At 34.4% G+C, this 20,722-nt stretch overlaps 1 protein-coding gene across 7 annotated transcripts in view; it reads right to left on the bottom strand.

Annotated features, from left to right (window-relative positions):
- NBEA (neurobeachin) overlaps positions 1 to 20,722 on the bottom strand; it is a 667,995-nt gene that overhangs the window by 549,806 nt on the left and 97,467 nt on the right. For all 7 annotated transcript variants that reach the window (XM_018056646.1, XM_018056648.1, XM_018056650.1 and 4 more), the window contains exons 5-8: positions 15,488 to 15,609; positions 13,478 to 13,604; positions 8,775 to 8,894; positions 6,778 to 6,924 (exon numbers count right to left, since the gene is read on the bottom strand). In XM_018056646.1, the coding sequence (XP_017912135.1) occupies positions 6,778 to 6,924; positions 8,775 to 8,894; positions 13,478 to 13,604; positions 15,488 to 15,609 (516 nt within the window). The remainder of the gene's footprint in view (positions 1 to 6,777; positions 6,925 to 8,774; positions 8,895 to 13,477; positions 13,605 to 15,487; positions 15,610 to 20,722) is intronic.

Raw genomic sequence — 20,722 nt, 5'->3', positions numbered from 1 at the left:
TATGAAACAAAAACTTTTAAAGGTGTATTTAAAAAACAAGCTTTAAAAAAACAAACAACAACAACAAACAAACGTGTCTGTCATCATAGAAAAGTCTTTAGGTAAAGATAATAAAAACTCGCGTCTGCTCGGGTAATGTAGTCCAGGTAATAGTTCTACTATCTGAATAAGGGGTAAAAGATGGCAACCCATTCCAGTATTCTTGCCTGGAAAATCCCATGGACAGAGGAGACTGGTGAACTACAGTCCATGGGGTCATAAGAGAGTTATACACATAAGAGAGTTATACAACTTAGCCAACTAAACAACAACAAACAAGGGGTGAAAAGCAAGTACTTGAGGTCTGAACCACTCTCATTCATTTCTTGTTGCTGAAATGTTGTATTCATTTCTTCTTGTGATGAGATTGTTGCTTCTGTGCGCAGTTATTGAAGATGTAAGGTGACCAGGGACACTGCTCCTTGTGGTACGGCTGGGTTGTGCCGGGGCCTGGATGTTCATTGTTGCAATAATGACAGGCCAGCTGAGGCAGCTGAGGTTCTTGGGGAGATAATGATGCGACTCGGGGCTTTCTGGAGTTGGCTTTGCACTCTCACTACCAACTGAATTCTATAGCATTTTAAATTATATTTCTGAAGGCAAACTGTCATCCTCAAGGGATTGATTTAATTTTGGGAAAAAGAATAAAATAAAAGACCTGAAGCCATCATAAAACCATCTTTCATCAAAAATACAGTTTATCTCTAAAGTAATGAGAACTGTTTCCTTGTGTCACTTAAAAACTGACTCTGCAGGCAATTTCAAAAAAGAAATGAAATTAACTTGAAAAATGGTAGCATATTTTGAATATGCATATACCTTCCAAAAGAAACTGGCTAAAAAGGGAAATCATTTAAAATATTGTAGTTTAAAAATAGTTTCTCTATTTTACATAGTGAATTTATATAACCCTGCTTCATAGGCACATTAAATACCAATTACTCAAGAGGTTATTTCTATTAAAAAATTTACAAATGTATTGGACATAAATATATGTGTAAGACAGCAAAAGGAAATAAGAATAAGGTCAGAAAAAAAAACTACATATAAACAGTTCCTCAAAAGGAAAAAAGATGGAAATGGAGTAGAGAGATATTATAGTAGATTCCTGTGGCTCCTTGTGGATTCTAAGGAATTACATAGCTGGCAAACAGAAGAAAAACTGATCTTTAGGGTGGAGCGGGTATTTCTACCATGGGCAAGGTCTGGTTAATCCATAATGCAGATGCACAATCATACTAAAAGGGAGAAAGGAGTTCAGAGAGCAGAGAAAAATCCTATGTTTAAATTTTTCTTGTCTTACCTTCAAACATGAATTTTTCATTCATCATTTTGCACACTAGATTTCAAGGTTGCACCCATACAACTCTTTGGTTCTCAATCCCTCCATCTTTTCTACCTCTCTTCTACATTGCTATCAATCTATATCCAAGTTCATTCATCTCTCTTTCATGTTCATGTTCACTTCTCTTTCTGCCAATAGGCAAAGAGTGGATTTCTTTTTTACCTTAGATATATTTTTCAGTTCCAAAATTTCCATTGATATTTGTATGTTGCAGTTGATAATTTCCACCTATTAATTCATTACAAGCATTTTTTTTTACCCTATTAGTTACAAAAAGTCCCCAAAAGTCCTCATGTGATAATTAAACAATTCTAGGTTATCCTGGAGTTGGTATGGGCTAATTTTCGCTTCCCTTGAAAATAAGTCACACTTTCCTGACTTTTCATAGGATGAATAATTTGTGATGATATGCTGGACATTTTGGATATTATCCTGTGGAGACTATATTCTGAAATATCCTGATGCTTTTGTTTCAGGGGATCATTTCCTCTTTTAGATATGATTACAGCCTGTCATTTCTTCTATGTGTGGCATCTAAGATGTCAGTTCATTTCTTGAACTGTTATTTACAATCTAGTATCCATTTATCATGATCATACACGGTTTCATGGGTAAGCCACACACTTCCAACTGTTTTCTTTTAGTTGTTGTTAACACAGAATTCATACCCTTTTATGACTGCCTCTTTTCTAGGGGCCCATTATTCATTCTGTATTCCTGGTTACCCCAATGCTTATTACCTTATTTTTTCTGGCCAGGAAGTTTGTCTATCAAGATAAAAAATGAGGCACTCAGCCCATGCTGACTACCTGGTTCCATGTTTTGACTCTCCTCTAAAACTTGCCTGCTTTATATTCAGTCTCCAAGGCTCTGATGTCTTCTGCATTATGTCCAGACTTTTCATATGGCTATCTGTGTGAACATCAGTTTCTTAGGAACTTTCTCTTCCATACAAGTACTGAAAAATCTCCAAAGTGACTTTTAATTCTGATGGTTGTCTTATACATTTTCCCCTATTAGTTAGATCTTCATCTTAATATAATAAACTGTTAAAAATCATGATGCTACCATTTTCTTGAATGAAAGACAGAACACAAAACTAAATACTGAAATATACAGCAAATAAAGATTGTTTGCCACATGTTTATTTCACAATTAGGAAATCTCCAGTAATGATTATAGAATATCTAAACTTTGTAAACATCTGTTTTTCAAGTTTATGTCAAAATACCATCTTATATTATAGATGACTCCATAACCTTGCAAACAATTCAATAACCACAATCAAATGGAGCTCCAAAATCAATCTAACTCAGAGTGAAAACTGAAAGTTGCTTAGTTGTATCTGACTCTTAGAATTCTCCAGGCCAAAATCCTGGAGTGGGTAGCCTTTCCCTTTTCTAGGGTATCTTCCCAACCCAGGGATTGAACACAGGTCTCGCAAATTGCAGGCAGATTCTTTACCAGGGAAGCACACGTATACTAGAGTCTGTAGCCTATCCCTTCTCCAGAGGATCTTCCCAAACCCAAGAACTGAACTGGGGTCTCCTGCACTGCAGGCAGATTCTTTGCCAGATGAGCTACAACTTTACTAAACTTGAGAAAGTTACAGTGAGAAATTCTGTATTCCATGAATTACTCACAAACAATGATTTATTTAATTAGTCAGTGATATCCTACCTCATTTACTGTTTACCAAAGATAACCAGGTACAAAATATTCACTGACAAGGGCTTAAAATCAGGCGTTTCAGATAAAGAAAATTACCTAGCACGCTTCTGATTTACAGATGAAAATCACTTGAGACAAGTTTCATGGTATAGATGGTGTGAAGACATTATTTGTGGAGACAATTAACTTATTTATTTCAAAGCCCAGATGTTGACATGCTATCTACATTAAGCTCCAAATCACAGACAATATGGTTTGACCATTACAATACTTTCTGTGGTGTCTCTTTTCTGCAGACATTTTGAGGCAAAAAATACAAATTTTGTTATTATATAACAACTAATGATATAAACTTCATTTTTAATTTAAACCAAATGCCAACTAATTAATATACCCTACCAAAATCTGATTGATTATACTCTTTGCAGCCAAAGGTGGAGAAGCTCTATACAGCCGGCAAAAACAAGACTGGGAGCTGACTGTGGCTCAGATCATGAACTCCTTACTGCACACTGCAGACTTAAATTGAAGAAAGTAGAGAAAACCACTAGACCATACAAGTTATGACCTAAATCAAATCCCTTACGGTTATATAGTGGAAGTGACAAACAGATTCAAGGGATTTGATCTGAAAGAGTGCCTGAAGAACTATGGACAGAGGTTCGTGCCATTGTACAGGAGGCAGTGATCAAAATCATCTGCAAGAAAAAGAAAGGAAAATTTTTGTCTGAGGTGCCTTACAAATAGCTGAGCAAAGAAGAGAGCAAAAGGAAAAGGAAAAAAGGAAAGTAAAACGGTGAAAAAGCTGGCTTAAAACTCAACATTTAGAAAATTAAGACCATGGCATCTGGTCCCATCACTTGATGGCAAATAGATGGGGAAACAACGACTAGCTTTATATTCTTGGGCTCCAAAATCACAGCAGATGGTGACTGCAGCTATGAAATTAAAAGATGCTTGCTCCTTGAAAGAAAAGCTATGACCAACCTAGATAGCATATTAGAAAGCAGAGACATTACTTTGCCAACAAAGATCGGTCCAGACAAAGCTATGGTTTTTCCAGTCATCACGTATGGATGTGAGAATTGGACCATAAAGAAGGCTGAGCACCAAAGAATTGATGCTTTTGAACTGTGGTGCTAGAGAAGACTCTTGAGAGTCCCTTGGTCGGCCAGGAGATCAAATCAGTCAGTCCTAAAGGAAATCAGTCCTGAATATTCTGAAGCTGAAGATGAAAACTCTAATACTCTGGCCACCTGATGTGAAGAACTGACTCCTTAGAAGAGACTGATGCTGGGAAAGACCGAAGGCAGGAGGAGAAGGGGATAACAGATGGTTAGATGTCATTACTGACTCAATGGACATAAGTTTGAGCAAGCTCCGGCAGTTGGTGATGGACAGGGAAGCCCTGGCATGCTGCAGTCCATGTGGTCACAAAGAGTTGGATACAATTGAGTGACTGAACTGACTGACTGACATATCTTAAAATTTCCACTGCAATACATTACCCCTTCTCTCACAGGAAGTGACTTTGCCTCCTACTTACCAAGGAAACTGAGACTATAATGTATGAGCCACCTCAGCTTTGTCCCCTGTCATAACAATCTGATCTTCATTTGTATCCTCTGTACCCTTTCTTAATTTTCTAAATTTCCAAAAATAAAGTTTCAATGTCAAAATTTTTGCAGGTGCCTGCCCTGATGGTACTGTACTTTTTAAATTCACAAGTTGAGGAAGTACACACACCCATGAACTTAAGAGTCAACCTCCATTAACAATAAGGAAACACACAGACTAAGCCTAGAGACTGGGAACTTTCAAAACTTAAATTTTTTTTTCATGAAATGCCCAAAAGGCATTTTCTTTCTCTTTTTCTTAATGTATTACTTTAATTCTGGGAATTTTTTTTTGGGGGGGGGCATGCCGCACAGCACGTGGGATCTTAATTCCCCGACCAGGGATTGAACCTGTGCTACCTGGAAGTGGAAGCATTAGGTCTTAACCATTGGACCACCAGGGATATCCTGAGAAGCATTCTCTTTTAAAGGTTCTGACTCTGACACAGATGATGACATATACTCTATTGTTATGTTAAGGTTCAAGGAATATATTCTTTATCACATGAGTACTTGCATATAGAACAAAGTGACAAAGAGTTACTATTTATTTTCACCATTAGTATAAAATAATGTGATAAGAAAGAGCCATATGACAAACTGCTAAGTTTGTAAAGTAGTTCAGAACAATATTTGCTCCTTGCTGAAAGAGAGAATTAACACCTGCTGATGTTTAATCTTTTTTTTCCTTTGCTGCTAATAAGCTCCCACTAATTCTGAAGTTTCACTATAGCAATCACACTGGATTTATGGCTTTCATAGCTGGATTTTATTTTCTACTTTATTTGTATTTCACTGGTTTGTCACCTGACTTAATATCATTGTGTTAGTGCCTGAAGAAACCAACTTCAAATATTTATATGGAATAAGGAAACGAAGTATGAAAGGAAGGCAAGTTGCATATTAACTCAAAAATTTGAATTATAGAAACATTTCCATGCAAACTCAACACACGGCATAACTAGGGCTCAAACCCAACAAGAGTACTCATGAAAGAAAAAGTGGCTGTAACAAGCACAAATTCATTTCTATGGATAGCAAAACAAATAAAATGGACAAAAGATGGCAGCAAGTACTGTCACCTTGACATAGAAAAGACAGCACTATCATTCAATATTATTATGGTTATTAAAATCACTGGGAACAGAAATATCTTTTCATGAGGGTAAATTCAAACTGTCACTTACATGTCCAATATAGAACATAAAGTTTTAAACAGAAATATTAATGCAAAAATGCAAAGGCAAAAGGAAAAATATTTTTAATGTTTAGTACTCCCTTTCCCATAGCATAATCTTCACAATGATTATTTAAACACTAATTTTTAAAAGGAAAAATAATTCTTCCATGAAAGATCACCAGAATTATAAACGCTTTGAATTACACTGTAGTATTCTCTCTCAACTCCATAGTTTGGGATATCACAATTCCAAATGTGACTTACACAAAACTCATATATTTCCCCAGCCAGGTGTACTGCCCATTAAGAATGAATTCATATATGTGAATGCAATATCTTGCTTAAATAAATCTTTGTTTTTAAACTCAAAAAAAAAGAAAATATGGTAAATCACACTAAATAATTAGTGTTGCAAAATTACAATATGCACTACTCTGCCCACTTTCGTGCAACAACAAACAACAAACAAAAAAACAGAAGCTAACACTCAATAGTTTCAGCTACATGTAATATTTTATATCGTTTTCTTCCAAAATCATTAACTATTCTATTTGGGTTATCTCTAACACTTCATTTGTTCATAACATAATTCATATATTTTATAATTTGAGATTTCAAATATCATGTTAAGCAATATGGTTTTACAAAAGTTATTTAAGAATTACGTCAACAAAAGCTATGGCTTCATCATTAGAAAACATTCTAAAGAATAAAAAAATGTTCAGGAAGGGAAAGGGGAAATAGTTAAAAAGAGAAAACAACACCTTTGAAACAAAATGAAACAAAATAATGACTCAGTTCCAAAATACTGAGATGACTTAAACCGCATTTAAGAAAACCTATCATTATATACTATATTGTGTATAGTATTTCACATTTCACACCTATAACTTTCCACAGAATTTATAAGAAGATGATCTTCCTACCTTATATCCAGGTCCTAACTGATGAATTGCAAATATCTGTGCAGGGTTGAGGGCTTCACTGAACACATACACGGCACCAAGCTGACCACAGAATACCCTGTTTGCATCAGCAGTTTCTGAAGATCCGAGAAAGCACTTGTCATAGCTCTATTTTTAAAAAGTCATAAAAAAACCCAATGTTTTATTTTGCAATGACAAAATATTTAAGGATATCTGCCTTCATTGTCAGTAATACCATAAAGCATAATAATAATAACAGGAGAAACCAACAATTAAGACTCTGGATTATTTAAATAATAAAAAAAACTAAAAATTTTTTGGGGAAAGTTCATCAGTCAAATGTTTCATACTTATGGGCAAGCAAACAAACAATGATTATTCTATAATCACTTGACCAACTTTCCAAATTCTACAGTTAAAAGCAAAAGAGCTAAAAACTATTTATTTACCAAAGTATAACTTACTTTTTAAACTATACTGATTTGTAATTGTCCGTAGATAGTTACTTGAATCAAAAGAATGACTCTCAAATTTAACCATAAACACACTGAACCAAAATTTTTTAATTCTACTTAATTTCTCCATTATGGATATATTTCTCTATTTCTCTACCCTAGGTTAAAGACACAAAGAAAAATCACTTCCTCTCTTAGATGAATTGGTATAATGCAGAATCAAATAAACAATAATTACTAAAATCTACTGACAAAATCAGATGGTATTATACAATGCTCTCCATCTAGGGAGTTTAGCACCTAAAAAACCACATTTAACAAGATCCTTCCGACCTCTAATTCTTACATCTCACCTAACACGTGGCCCCATCTATCCAGACCAGCGAAAGTAGTCACTATTCACTACCCAGCCTCACAGGTTATTCTACGAGCAAGACATTATATATATGGCATCCCTTTTATGCCTCAATAAAATAACTAAAAAATTGTGAATGAGATCCAAAGAAGAAACTCCTCATAGAATACTTAATCGTTAATTAAAAGACCTGACTACATAATGTATGTGTGTATGTGTGTGTGTGTTATTCTCTAGGCCTCTCCATTTCTTGTAATATTATTGTAAATAATTAAAAAATCAGTCTTTGTTTCCTTTCTTTTTTAAAATATGACTATAGAGTCAATGGCAGTCAACAAGATCACTCTATAATAAAAAGACAGTCCCCTCTGGAAGGCAAATATGAAGCAGAATTTCACTGAATATTCTAATTCTAGAAAAAACTATTCTCATAAATATGTATTGACTATGACCCAACTATAAGTTTCTAGGACAGAACAAGCACTATTCCTATAAAGGAACAGATAGTAAATATTTTCAAACTTTGCAATCTACAACTTGCTTCAGTCACGGATTCTTCTTTGATTTTTTGTTTTGTTGAGTCTTTAAAGAAAAAAAAATTTTTTTAAGAAATATAAAAACCAAGATGAACTTTTTACTTCTGCCCCAAAGCCTTTGCATTCATGATTCCACTGAATGGGATATTTCTTGCAAATATCCACATGGCTTTCTCTAGTCTCATCACTGAGGCCATCTCTGGATGATCTGGCTTCTCCCTTCCATATACCTACACCTACACTTTCCACATTTGTTCCCACTTAACCTTTCTCCACAGTATTTACCATCATTTATCTAATAAACAATATTAACATACTATAAATATTTATTCTATTTAAGGTACTCCTTTCACATCAAAATAAAGTATAAGACAAATCTTTTAATGCTTAAGATCCTGAAAAGAACAGAATATTGCATTTAAATTTTGACCTAAAACTTAATAATCTGCCCAACTGATTTTCTTTTTTTGTATCACTAGTTGTGTCTTTTAGCAATATAATTATTCTAAATTAAGGCAAAATTCACTTAATAGAAAAAAACTTCAAAATAAAGCTAGTTTCTACCAAACAGTTATATTATTCAATTCATGCTATAAGCAGTGATATATCAAACACTCAAATACATTAAAGTACAGATAAATAAAAACTTACATCATTTGTGTTAACATGCCAAGCCATATCACCATAGGATACCAGCTGTCCATTAACATAACACCGAATTTCACTGTTTCTCCAACGATTGTAAATGTGGACAATGCTGATCATGTACCACTTAAATGAAAAAAAAAATTAGGAAATCAATATGTAATGTTTGGTTATTATTGATTAAAGGCAATCATAACATTTATCTCACACTACAAAAAATTACTTGAAGGAATATTAATGATAATCCACTATGAATACTTCAAATTCCCTCTCCCATTTCTCATTTTACAGATGAAAGAAATGATTTCTAGAGAATAAATGTGTGATGGAAATAGAGTGAGAACCTTTGGAGCCCTAGACTGATATTCCTTCACTATACCAAGATCCAAAAATTGTGGAAACACAATTATATTTGTTGTCATTCATTTAATAATATTTGCAGTGTGTCAGGCACACTGACAGTTTCAGATCATAGGTCAAGATTTATTTATTCAAGATTCCCTAGAATTTAGGGAGCAGTGGAAGGACCCATACGTTAGACAAGTAAACAAATACAGAATTATAAAACCACGATGATGACTGTGTGGGGAAAAGGACATTGTAAACTGAGAAAGAATAAAGTAGGATTCTACTTTGGATTGCATAGTCAGGCAAAATCTGTCAAAGGAATACCATCTTAATAGCTATAATAAGATTGAGATAATTTCAATTTCACATTGTAGAATTATTAAATCTAGGAGTAATTATATTTTCTAACTTAAGAGTATATGACTATAAATTAAGAATCAAGGAATAAGTTTATACTGAGCTCTAATTTTATAGTTACTAATGTCAACAAAAAGCATTCTGACATGAGATGGTTTTAAGTTCTCTAACAATTTGTGAATCTAATCCTTAGTCTAATTCAGATAAAAGTCTGCTTCAGATAATAGTGTATTACAGATAATATGTAAACATTATTTCTAAACAACAGAAAAATACATGATTTACAGATGTTTGAACAATTATGCTTTCACCAGTAAGGAGGGATTTAGACTCATTTCCCCTCCAAACATAAAAATATAAAACGCAAACTTCGTTCTGCAGATTACTTAAAAACATTATTCAATTATTTGATACAAAATTATTTATTATTTTGCATGATATTTATAAAGCCATAATAATAATTCTCAACCACTAAAATATTATTTATTTCAAGGTACCTGAAATACTTTGAACAAAAATTAATTTTCCTCCTTTTGATTTACAAAATAAAATAGTGCACTAAAAAATTCACAAAATAAAGTAACACAAAATGACATTCTTCCTCAGTTACAAGAAAATGTCAGGTCAACTTGGAAAAGGTCCGTTTTCATTCCAATCCCAAAGAAAGCCAATACCAAAGAATGCTCAAACTACCACACAATTGCACTCATCTCACAGGCTAGCAAAGTGATGCTCAAAATCCTCCAACCAGGCTTCAACAGTACATGAACTGTGAACTTCCAGATGTTCAAGCTGGTTTTAGAAAAGGCAGAGGAACCAGAGATCAAACTGCCAACATCTGTTGGCTCATCGAAAAAGCAAGAGAGTTCCAGAAAAACATCTACTTCTGCTTTATTGACTATGCCAAAGCCTCTGACTATGTGGATCACAAAAAAATTGTGGATAATTCTTAGAGAGATGGGACTACCAGACCACCTGACTTGCCTCCTGAGAAATCTGTATGCAGGTGAAGAAGCAACATTAAGAACTAGACATGGAACAACCGACTGGTTCCAAATCAGGAAAGGAGTATGTCAAGGCTGTATATCGTCACCCTGCTTATTTAACTTGTATGCAAAGTACATCATGAGAAATGCTGGACTGGATGAAGCACAAGTTGGAATCAAGATCGCCAGGAGAAAGATCAATCACCTCAGATATGCAGATGATACCACACTTATGGCAGAAAGAGAAGAACTAAAGAGCCTATTAGTCTTTAGTCAAAGAGGAGAGTGAAAAAATTAGCTTAAAACTCAACATTCAGGAAACTAACATCATGGCATCTGGTCCCATCCTTCATGGCAAATAGATGGGGAAAGAATGGAAACAGTGTTTTATTTTGGGGGGCTCCAAAATTACTGTAGATGGTGACTGCAGCCATGAAATTAAAAGATACTTGCTCCTTGGAAGAAAAGTTATGACCAAACTAGACAGCACATTAAAAAGCAGAGACATTACTTTGCCAACAAAGGTCTGTCTAGTCAAAGCTATTGTTTTTCCAGTAGTTATGTATGGATTGAGAATTGGACTATAAAGAAAGCTGAGTGTCCAAGAATTGATGCTTTTGAACTATGGTGTTGGAGAAGACTCTTGAGTGTCACTTGGACTGCAAGGAGACTCCAACCAGTCTATCCTAAAGGAAATCAGTCCTGAATATTCATTGGAAGGACTGATGATGAAGCTCAGGCTCCAATACACTGGCTACCTGATGCAAACTCACTGGAAAAGATCCTGATGCTGGGAAAGATTGAAGGCAGGAAGATTAGGGGACGACAGAGGATGAGATGTTTGGTTGGCATCACTAACTCAATGGACAGGAGTTTGAGCAGGCTCTGGGAGTCGGTGATGGACAGAGAAGCCTGGCGTGCTGCAGTCCATGCGATCGCAGACTTGGACACAACTGAGCGACTGAACTGAAGTGCAGTATCACTAAAGAATTTTAAGCAGGAAAGTGAAATGATAATCTCCATAGCTTAGGAACATAACTGACAGCAGTGAGGAAGTGAGACTGTTAGGACTAAGAGCTGTTGCTGTTCAGATGCTCAGTTGTGTCCAGCTCTTTGCTACCCCACGGACTGCAGCACGCCAGGCTCCCCTGTCTATTATTATCTCCCTTAGTGTGCTCAAACTCATGTCCATCGAGTGAGTGATGCCATTAAGATAAAGACATCGGTAATTCTAAAAGTGAGGGACAGGAACTAGCTAACAAAACTGACTGGAGGTACTAATTTTATTTTATTTTATTTTTTTTTAAATTTTTTTTTTATTTTTTATTTTTATTTTTTATTTATTTATTTATTTTTTTTTTTAAAATTTTAAAATCTTAAATTCTTACATGCGTTCCCATGGAGGTACTAATTTTAAAAAGGGAATCTAAAAAGGTTTCCAATTTTTCACTTAAATGGACAGTGGTAACCAACTTAATTAATTAATAAAGTTAGCCAATTATTAGCCAGATAATTAAGTTTGGAATTTGCCTTTGGTCATAACATCAGCATATAAGATTAAATGGGTGAATAAATGAATACACAATTTAATGAATCATCTCAAAATGAATAATATTTATTTATAAGAAAATAAATTTTTCTATCTTCTTTCCTTAGGAAAATCAAGATGTACTCTACAGATGACAGACAAGTGAATTTTTGAACCAAAAAAGCCCAAGTTTTGACTTGAGAGTTGTGTATGTATATTGATACTATAAATGTACATTGAGGTCTGCATTTAGTTTGAAACTCAAAAATAGCAGTATAAAAGAAAGATACTAACAGGAATAATAAAAAGGCATATATTAAGAATTCAGTAGAAAAATATGACATGATATTTATACAAATATCAATAGTAGTTAATATGCATTGAGCACTTACTACATATGAGGTAATATACTAATCATTTACATTCATTTCCACAAAGTCAAACATCTGGTTAAGTGATAGCACTAGGAAAACACATCTTGATAGTCTAATTAAACTTCTTAGGAGGAAGGATAACAACTTAGCTAGGGTATCACCTGAAGAAAACTAAAGAAAGGGAAAAAATAAGAGTAGAGTTATCTTGACTGATGTAACAATAAGAACCAGCCTGCCAAAGCTGGAAATGTAAGAGCCATGGGTTTGATACCTAAGTCAGGAAGATCCCCTGGAGAAGGTCATGGCAACCCACTCCAGTATTCTTGCCTGGAGAGTCACATGGATGGAGGAGCCTGGTAGGCTACACTTCATAGGGCTGCAAATAGTTGTACACTACTGAAGCAACTTAACAGAAAATCAAATACTTATGATTTTCAAGATTTTATAAAAATCTTTACAGAAGGCCTTTCAAGACCCACTTCACTCCCTGATCCTACCAAGATATATGTACACAAACATACCCACACACACATATATACACATATATATTTAGAGAGAGAGAGAGACTTGTTACAAATGGGAATGTATTTCTCAAAAGGTAACAATGTAAAGACAAAGAAAGAGAAAAGACAGAGAGAGAGAACAATCAGGTTAAACTGCTTTTTATTAATTAATGGTAATTTTATTTGATTCTTAAGTTTTCTTATTTCTACTATTTGAAGCACTGTTTCTCAAACCTGTCTGATGAGAAAAATCATATAGAGCATTTGTTAAAAACTCATATTCCTGCCATCTCTCATTCACTGTCATCTCTCCTGTGCCTACAACAGTGTCTGGCACTCAGTAAATATGCACTGAGTGTTCACTGAAAGAATGTCATAGAATATATCACAGCAAGAGAGAGAATGAGAGAAACAGACACTGCAAGAGGTCAGGAAACTGTTTTATGTCAAAAGTTAGACATAAAAGTAGAAAGAAAATGGAGGCAGAGATAAGAGATAGGAGTCATGAGAAAACCAATAAAAGAGAATATTATGGAAGTCAAAATAGGTAAGTTTTAAGATAGTAGGAATGGTGAATTGCATTACTTTCAATAGATGATTTACTTATACATACCTTGCGTGGTTGAAAATCATATTTCACACAGTGCTGAAAACCTTTTCCTTTGGACTTCAGTGATGTAACGATCAAACAATTGCCAACAAAATGAGCAGAGTAACCAACTCCTTTGCTAGTACGAAAACTGCAAAGAAAACGGAAAGTAGTATAATATCCTCTGCTACAAAGAACAATATACCTGAAGATTACTATTATATAAATAATAAAAAACACAATTATAAAAATAGAACTTGTATACCTACAGAGTAGAAAGTGTAGTAGAGGTACCAATAAAGACTAAAACAGGAAAACTTTAGAAGTAAAAGAAGAAATTTAAGTTGGGAAAATAGAAGACATAGAATCTTTTAACATTTCAATTTCACAAATATATAAAGTAACACAAATACATAAAAACAAATTAATGGTCAATAAAAGGCTACAAAGTAGATTTCATAAACTTTCAATGATCACCTGGATTAGCATGTACAGAAATCATATACACAGTTAATGTTTCCAAAAACAACTTCCTCTTTAATTCTACCATATCTCTGAAAACAGTTTACAAATTTACAGAAAAAGTGAGAGCCAAGTTTGGAAAAAAAGGTAGGTAATCAAGCAAAATCAAGCAAAGGAGTATATGCACTGTCAAAAACAGAAAAAAAGAAAAAAAATGTGACTAAGAAATAGAGTTATTTTCTTTCAGAGAAATACTCCTCCAGCTGTGAATTTAATCACACATAAAAACCTGTAAATGTTCTGACAAATGATAGTATCACTGCAATAGAAGTATGATCTTCCCAAATGATCTTTTGAAAGTTCAACCTCATTTATGTTTGGAAGTTCAGATGTCCGTTAAAACTCTCTCTCAGACTATCCATACATACTATCCATATGTAATCTTTCTGTAGTAGAGTCTACAACCTATCAAAAGCTCACATTTTTCAACACTCACATTTCTGAACTAGTCATACATAAAAAGCACATAAAATATTATGCTACCACTAAATCCTATATGATAGGTACTATTATCATCCTCATTTTACAGCTGAAGACAGCAAAGTATAAGACAAACAGTGAGTGGTAAAGGCAGGACTTAAACTCAGGCAATCCTATTTCAGAGCACTGTAAGTATTAAATGATGTAATACAAGTAAGCACTTATGATGGCTAATACATAGTTAGGTAATAAATGAAAGTTTGATGTTCTTGTAAGTTGGCATTATTGGTGATCTAAAATGACCAAGTTCTGAGTCTTACACTGTTGGGATGATCCATCCATTCTGTTAGTTATCTACTAAATAGTCAATCTTATCTAATTATAACTTCTCACATGGTTATCCAGAGAAGGAAATGGCAACCCACTCCAGTATTCTTGCTTAGAGTATCCCGTGGACAGCAGAGCCTGGTGGGCTGCTGTCTATAGGGTAGCTAAGAGTCGGACACGACTGAGTAGCTTCACTTTCACTTTTCACTTTCATGCATTGGAGAAGGACATGGTAACCCACTCCAGTGTTCTTGTCTGGAGAATCCCAGGGACAGAGGAGTCTGGTGGGCTGCTGTCTACACAGTCGCACAGAGTTGGACACGACTGAAGTGACTTAGCAGCAGCAGTAGCAGCAGCAGCACATAGTTACCAAAATCAGTATTTCAAAGCATATCTTAATTATGCTCACAGAATTATGTAAGTCAAAAGGCAAAGTGAAAGAAATCTCATAGTAGTTTGTTTTTCATTTTCTCTTCTTGATCAGCATCTTCACTCAGAACATACAACTGATATGTGGCAGAGTCGAAACAGAAGGTCTGTAACACTTGATTCTTAAAATGGAATTAAGGGGAAAAAAATAGTAGGGCAGATAGCCTAGAATCAACAGCAAAAAATGAATAAAATAAACTGACATAACTGTATCTTTATAGGTTTAACATTTTTATTTACTTATTTCACGTACTATGTTGCCTTGATACTATGTTACTTATTTTTAAAAATTGAAATGCTTAAGACAAAAGTACTAAAATTAAATATATAACTTACCAATAAAGATAAGGTTTATCCTTATCAACATTAATGTTATTTAATGGATCCATACGAAACCAAGTATTTAGGGTGAAGCCATTCTGATAAGGCCACTTTGCAATAGGAGGCAATGCAATTGCCTACAAGGTAATGATAAAAAATAGGAAAGTATCAGTTAAAGAAAATGTGACAGTAACTAAGGTCAAGTATGGCTTTCACAGATTAAAACACAATGAAGGAATAAGTATCAAAGAATCATAGACAAATATAAAAATAGAAATTATCTTAGCAAAGTAATCTTAATATTATTTGTTGACTAGAGAAACATTACACTTTCAAATACTCAATAAATCAAGATTCATCTCTAAGTTATACAGTATGGTTCAAACTGTACTCCAATAACACCTCCTTCAATTTCACCAATATACAGTCCCTTACACATATGCTGCAAAATTTTCAGTTTTCAGCTTACGTTAGGTTTTCAGTAATATTTTACTTGATAAAGGAAGCTGAATTGTCAATCAAAAAACAATTGTGTTAGAAATGTTAATGGAATCAATATTGAAGAAACAGAAGTATTAAGAAATAACACTAATACTGAAACAAAGAAGGGGAACATGAGGTTTATCATTCAGAAACTAAACCATTGAAATTTATGATCAAAAAGGACTCAGACCCACTTATAAGTAGGAAAGAAATTAAAACAGTATTCAGTTGATAATAGTAATTAAAAAAAAAAAACCTAGCCATTCTCGGAAAAAGAAATGAGAAAGCAATATATTACTTGACCTGAAGTCAAGAAGTATCTAAGTGGATTCACTTATCTTCCTATGAGATATCTAAATTCCTTCACATAAAAGATAAGTACCCTTAATGATTTTATTACTGATCTGTTCCTCCAAGCAGATCCTTCATATTGCTGCTAATGAACTTACTCAAATATAACACATAGCTTCCATATTAAGTATCCTCTACATATAAAATAAATTCTAAGTTTCTTAAGGTTACACAAGGCTCTTTATACACTGGCTCCAACAAATCCTTTCAATCTTATTCTCTTCTAGTGCCTTACCTTACATCCCAAAGTATATCTGAACATACAAGCTTTTCCAACAGTTACATGTTCTGTTCTGTTACCTGATCCTCAGTTTGTACATGATGCTACTTTTGCCCAAAACACAGCCTCCAATAAGATCCCAATTACCCCTCAATTTCAGGCTAATTCATCTCTCTCTTGTGAAGCTCTCCTGAATTTCACCATAGCCTAGTTTCTTGTTTCATTGTTTTCCCATAGGAGTTAGTCCCTAGCATATAGCAATTAGTAGCTTGCTATAACAAGGTGCTTTTATGTCTACCAATGAGTTCCTAAAGAGTTAGAAAAACAGTTTATACTCCCATCATTGTGACTTAAGACATAGAAAACATTCAATATGTGATCACTGAAAAATCTCAAAGTAGCAAAATGTCTACTGCATTAAAAAAAAAAAAAAGGAAAACACACATACAAACACATAAATTGAAACATACCATTTGAAATGAAGACTGAAACCTTAAAAATGAAATGCAAGTTTTCCTATACAATACATGTCATGTCCTTTCAGATTTTAATACTAAGCAATTAGTCCAGTTTAATTGTCAATATAGCTTTTTTAACTTTTTTAAAAAGGTAAATGTTTTACTTAATTTTTTTGTTTGCTTGTTAGTAAAATGTAATTCTTGCCAAGTTTACTGCTGGATTATACCTCTATAAGTTTCACTAAACCAGACATCACCTACTATAGCTGCTTTAGAGTACCAACGTAAACAGGAGAAATTTTATTGAGGACATTGAATAGTGATTCTACAGAATTATAAAAATAACTTAAATGTATTCATGTGTTCATAATGCCTGTGGAACCCAACTGGCACAGGGTTAAGACTCATGGTTTCCAAACTCTTGCCATGATCAGCATGCCCAAGTGCACTTCCGTATCAGCAACAGCAATTCATGACAACACTGCCACTGCAGTATTAATAAGCATTCAGGAGGGCAGCTCACTCTTTCTCTTTTCCCCCATTACTCCACATATCCAAGCAATCTCTTACTTCCAGCCAACGTCTCTAGCACTTTCTATTAATACATCATCAGTCTCATCATATGGTCTACTGAGCTCTACATCAGAACTTAGACAATGCGTTGAACTAAGAAATGCAGTAAAGAAATTGAATTGAACTGCTCTTCAAGTTTTCCAGAACTATTCTTCCACCATGGAAAAGACATGTGGTACTCATTTGTTATTATCCAAATGGTAAGACGGAAAGAGTCCTAAATCACATTCAGCTGCAAACACCAGTGAACTAAATACAATACAAAAAAGAAAAATCTCACTAAAGAAAAATATAATAAGCTTCAGTGATAATGATATGACAATAGTCTTTGGTCTTGCTTCCCATATTATAATGATATAATTACATTCTTTGGGGCTTCCCAGGTAGCACTAGTGTAAAGAATCCACCCGCCAATTCAGCAGATGCGAGAGACACAGGTTCAGTCCCTGAGTCAGAAAGATCCCCTGGAGTAGGAAATGGCAACCTATTCCAGTATTCTTGCCTGTAAAATCCCACGGACAGAGGAGCCTGGCAGGCTACAGTTCCTGGGGTCACAAAGAGTTGGACATGACAGCGACTGAACAACAATTCTATAGATAAATAATCTTTATTTATGGCCAATCTCTTCAACAAGATAGTTAACTCTACTCAAGGACAGTCTCTTAAATTTATTTTTTATTACATATATATTCTAAAATTATCTTTTACTGAAGTATAGTCTTAAATTTAATAAGTAACAGCTAGAAAAAATGCTTAGGGGACCTAAAATGTCCCATTTCTAAAGGGTATGACTCAACTTCCTGTTCTTACTTATGTACCAACCAAAGTCTTTCATACAGTACACTTTGTATCCCTAGTTTTTTCCAACTCTTTAATGCATATATGCTCCCTTAATCAGTGCATAAAAAGCTAACTTTTGTGAGAGGACTGCCTAATGTAGAACTCAGGTTCATTTACTCCCAAATCATTCAGGCCTAAATACCCATTATCCCATGGTGATAATGGTATGTCCTTTGGACTATGTCTGTGATTATGGGTTTAAGCTGTCTTCACATTTCTTCCATACTTCCTTCTACAATATTTTGGTATCCATAAATAGGGTCCCTCATTGTGTCTAGTGAGTCCACAGAACTCTGAAATCTGTATCCCTCACTGCCTCCTAGACTAGTTGACTCCAAAATTTACATTTCTGTCTCATTTTGCAAAAATACAAATGGAGAAGATTCTGATGTTCAGATAGGATGCATTCAGTTAACTATTTCAATGAATATAGAAGTGTACTATTTCTTAAATTAAGCAAATTCATGAAATAGATAATAATCATGAAAAACAAATCTAAACAATATATTCATAAAGGTAACAGGGCATATAAAATGTAATCTTATATTTATCATTTACCTTCACACAAATCATTGAAAAATTCAATTAACTCTCTGTAAATATTACCAAATTGCTCATATGGAGGCAATAAAACTCATAGAAAGTATCTCTACAATGTGACATACAATTCAGAAGGCCTAATATGTTATTTTGGTCATTTTGGAGGGAAAGTAAATGGTATCATGATTTTAATCATCCAAAGGCACCAATGTGAGCAGCGGTCCAAACACCATGTATTTTTTTATTACTAAAATGCCACTGGTTCATGCTCATTCAGAAGCAGATCATCAAAACACTGTGATAGGAAGGGTTTAAAATCAGCTCCTATCTAAATTTTTCAGCAGTTCAACAGCAGAAGTAACATGCTTGATAATTAGCCAATTTGTTGTTAAGTGAAATACTGAATTTAAGATCAGGCAAATTCTTAAGGTTGTGACTCTAAGGCTATGAACAATGTTTAAACTGAGGAGGCTTATTACTTAGTTTCTTCAACTGACAACAGCAGTAATGTCACTTATCTTGTACAGACTGTATGACTCAAATGAAATAATAGTTATAAAAGTTCCTGTTTCTTCCCTACTTCCTCCTTTACACAGACTATACCCTTGATCCAAACTACTCTTTATGAAAATGAGTGATGCACTCATTATTAGAGAAATGCAAATCAAGACCACAATGAGGTACCATTTCATGCCAGTCAGAATGGCTGTGATGCAAAAATCTACAAGCAATAAATGCTGGAGAGGGTGTGGAGAAAAGGGAACCCTCTTGCACTGTTGGTGGGAATGCAAACTAGTACAGCCACTATGGAGAACAGTGTGGAGATTCCTTAAAAAATTGCAAATAGAACTGCCTTATGACCCAGCAATCCCACTGCTGGGCATACACACCAAGGAAACCAGAATTGAAAGAGACACGTGTACCCCAATGTTCATCGCAGCACTGTTTATAATAGCCAGGACATGGAAACAACCTAGATGTCCATCAGCAGATGAATGGATAAGAAAGCTGTGGTTCATACACACAATGGAGTATTACTCAGCCATTAAAAAGAATACATTTGAATCAGTTCTAATGAGGTGGATGAAACTGGAGCCGATTATACAGAGTGAAGTAAGCCAGAAAGAAAAACACCAATACAGTATATTAACACATATATATGGAATTTAGAAAGATGGTAATGATGACCCTGTATGCGAGACAACAAAAGAGACATAGATGTTAGAGCAGACTTTTGGACTGTGAGAGAGAGGGAGAGGGTGGGGTGATTTGGGAGAATGGCATTGAAACATGTATACTATCATGTAAGAAACGAATCACCAGTCTATGTTGATGCAGGATACAGGATGCTTGGGGCTGGTGCACAGGGATGATCCAGAGAGATGATATGGGGTGGGAGGTGGGAGGGGGGTTCATGTTTGGGAACTCATGTACACCTGTGGTGTATTCATGTCAATGTATGGCAAAATCAATACAGTACTGTAAAGTAAAATAAAGTAAAAATAAAAATTTAAAAAAAAAAAAAAAGAAAATGAGTGATGCAGGGAAAACCAGGAAAACGGGAATAGATAGTATAAGTCTACTAATATCCCATGAGCAAAAACAATTCAAACATATACTACTAATGACATTAAAATGATCTCTGTGCATGTTATGTATATGTAAAACATATTGCATATTGATAGGTAATTGATGGCCAAATAGCTAAAAACAGGATGAACTGCAACCATACTGAGGCAATTCAGGGAATTTATTAAACCAGAGTCATTCATTAGCTTTAGCTAA

Source organism: Capra hircus, chromosome 12, assembly GCF_001704415.2.
Source record: "Capra hircus breed San Clemente chromosome 12, ASM170441v1, whole genome shotgun sequence".
In the NCBI taxonomy this organism is placed as follows: Eukaryota; Metazoa; Chordata; class Mammalia; order Artiodactyla; family Bovidae; genus Capra; species Capra hircus.
The sequence above is the reverse complement of the archived record's forward strand: the minus strand, read 5'-3'. Positions and strand labels throughout refer to the sequence as shown.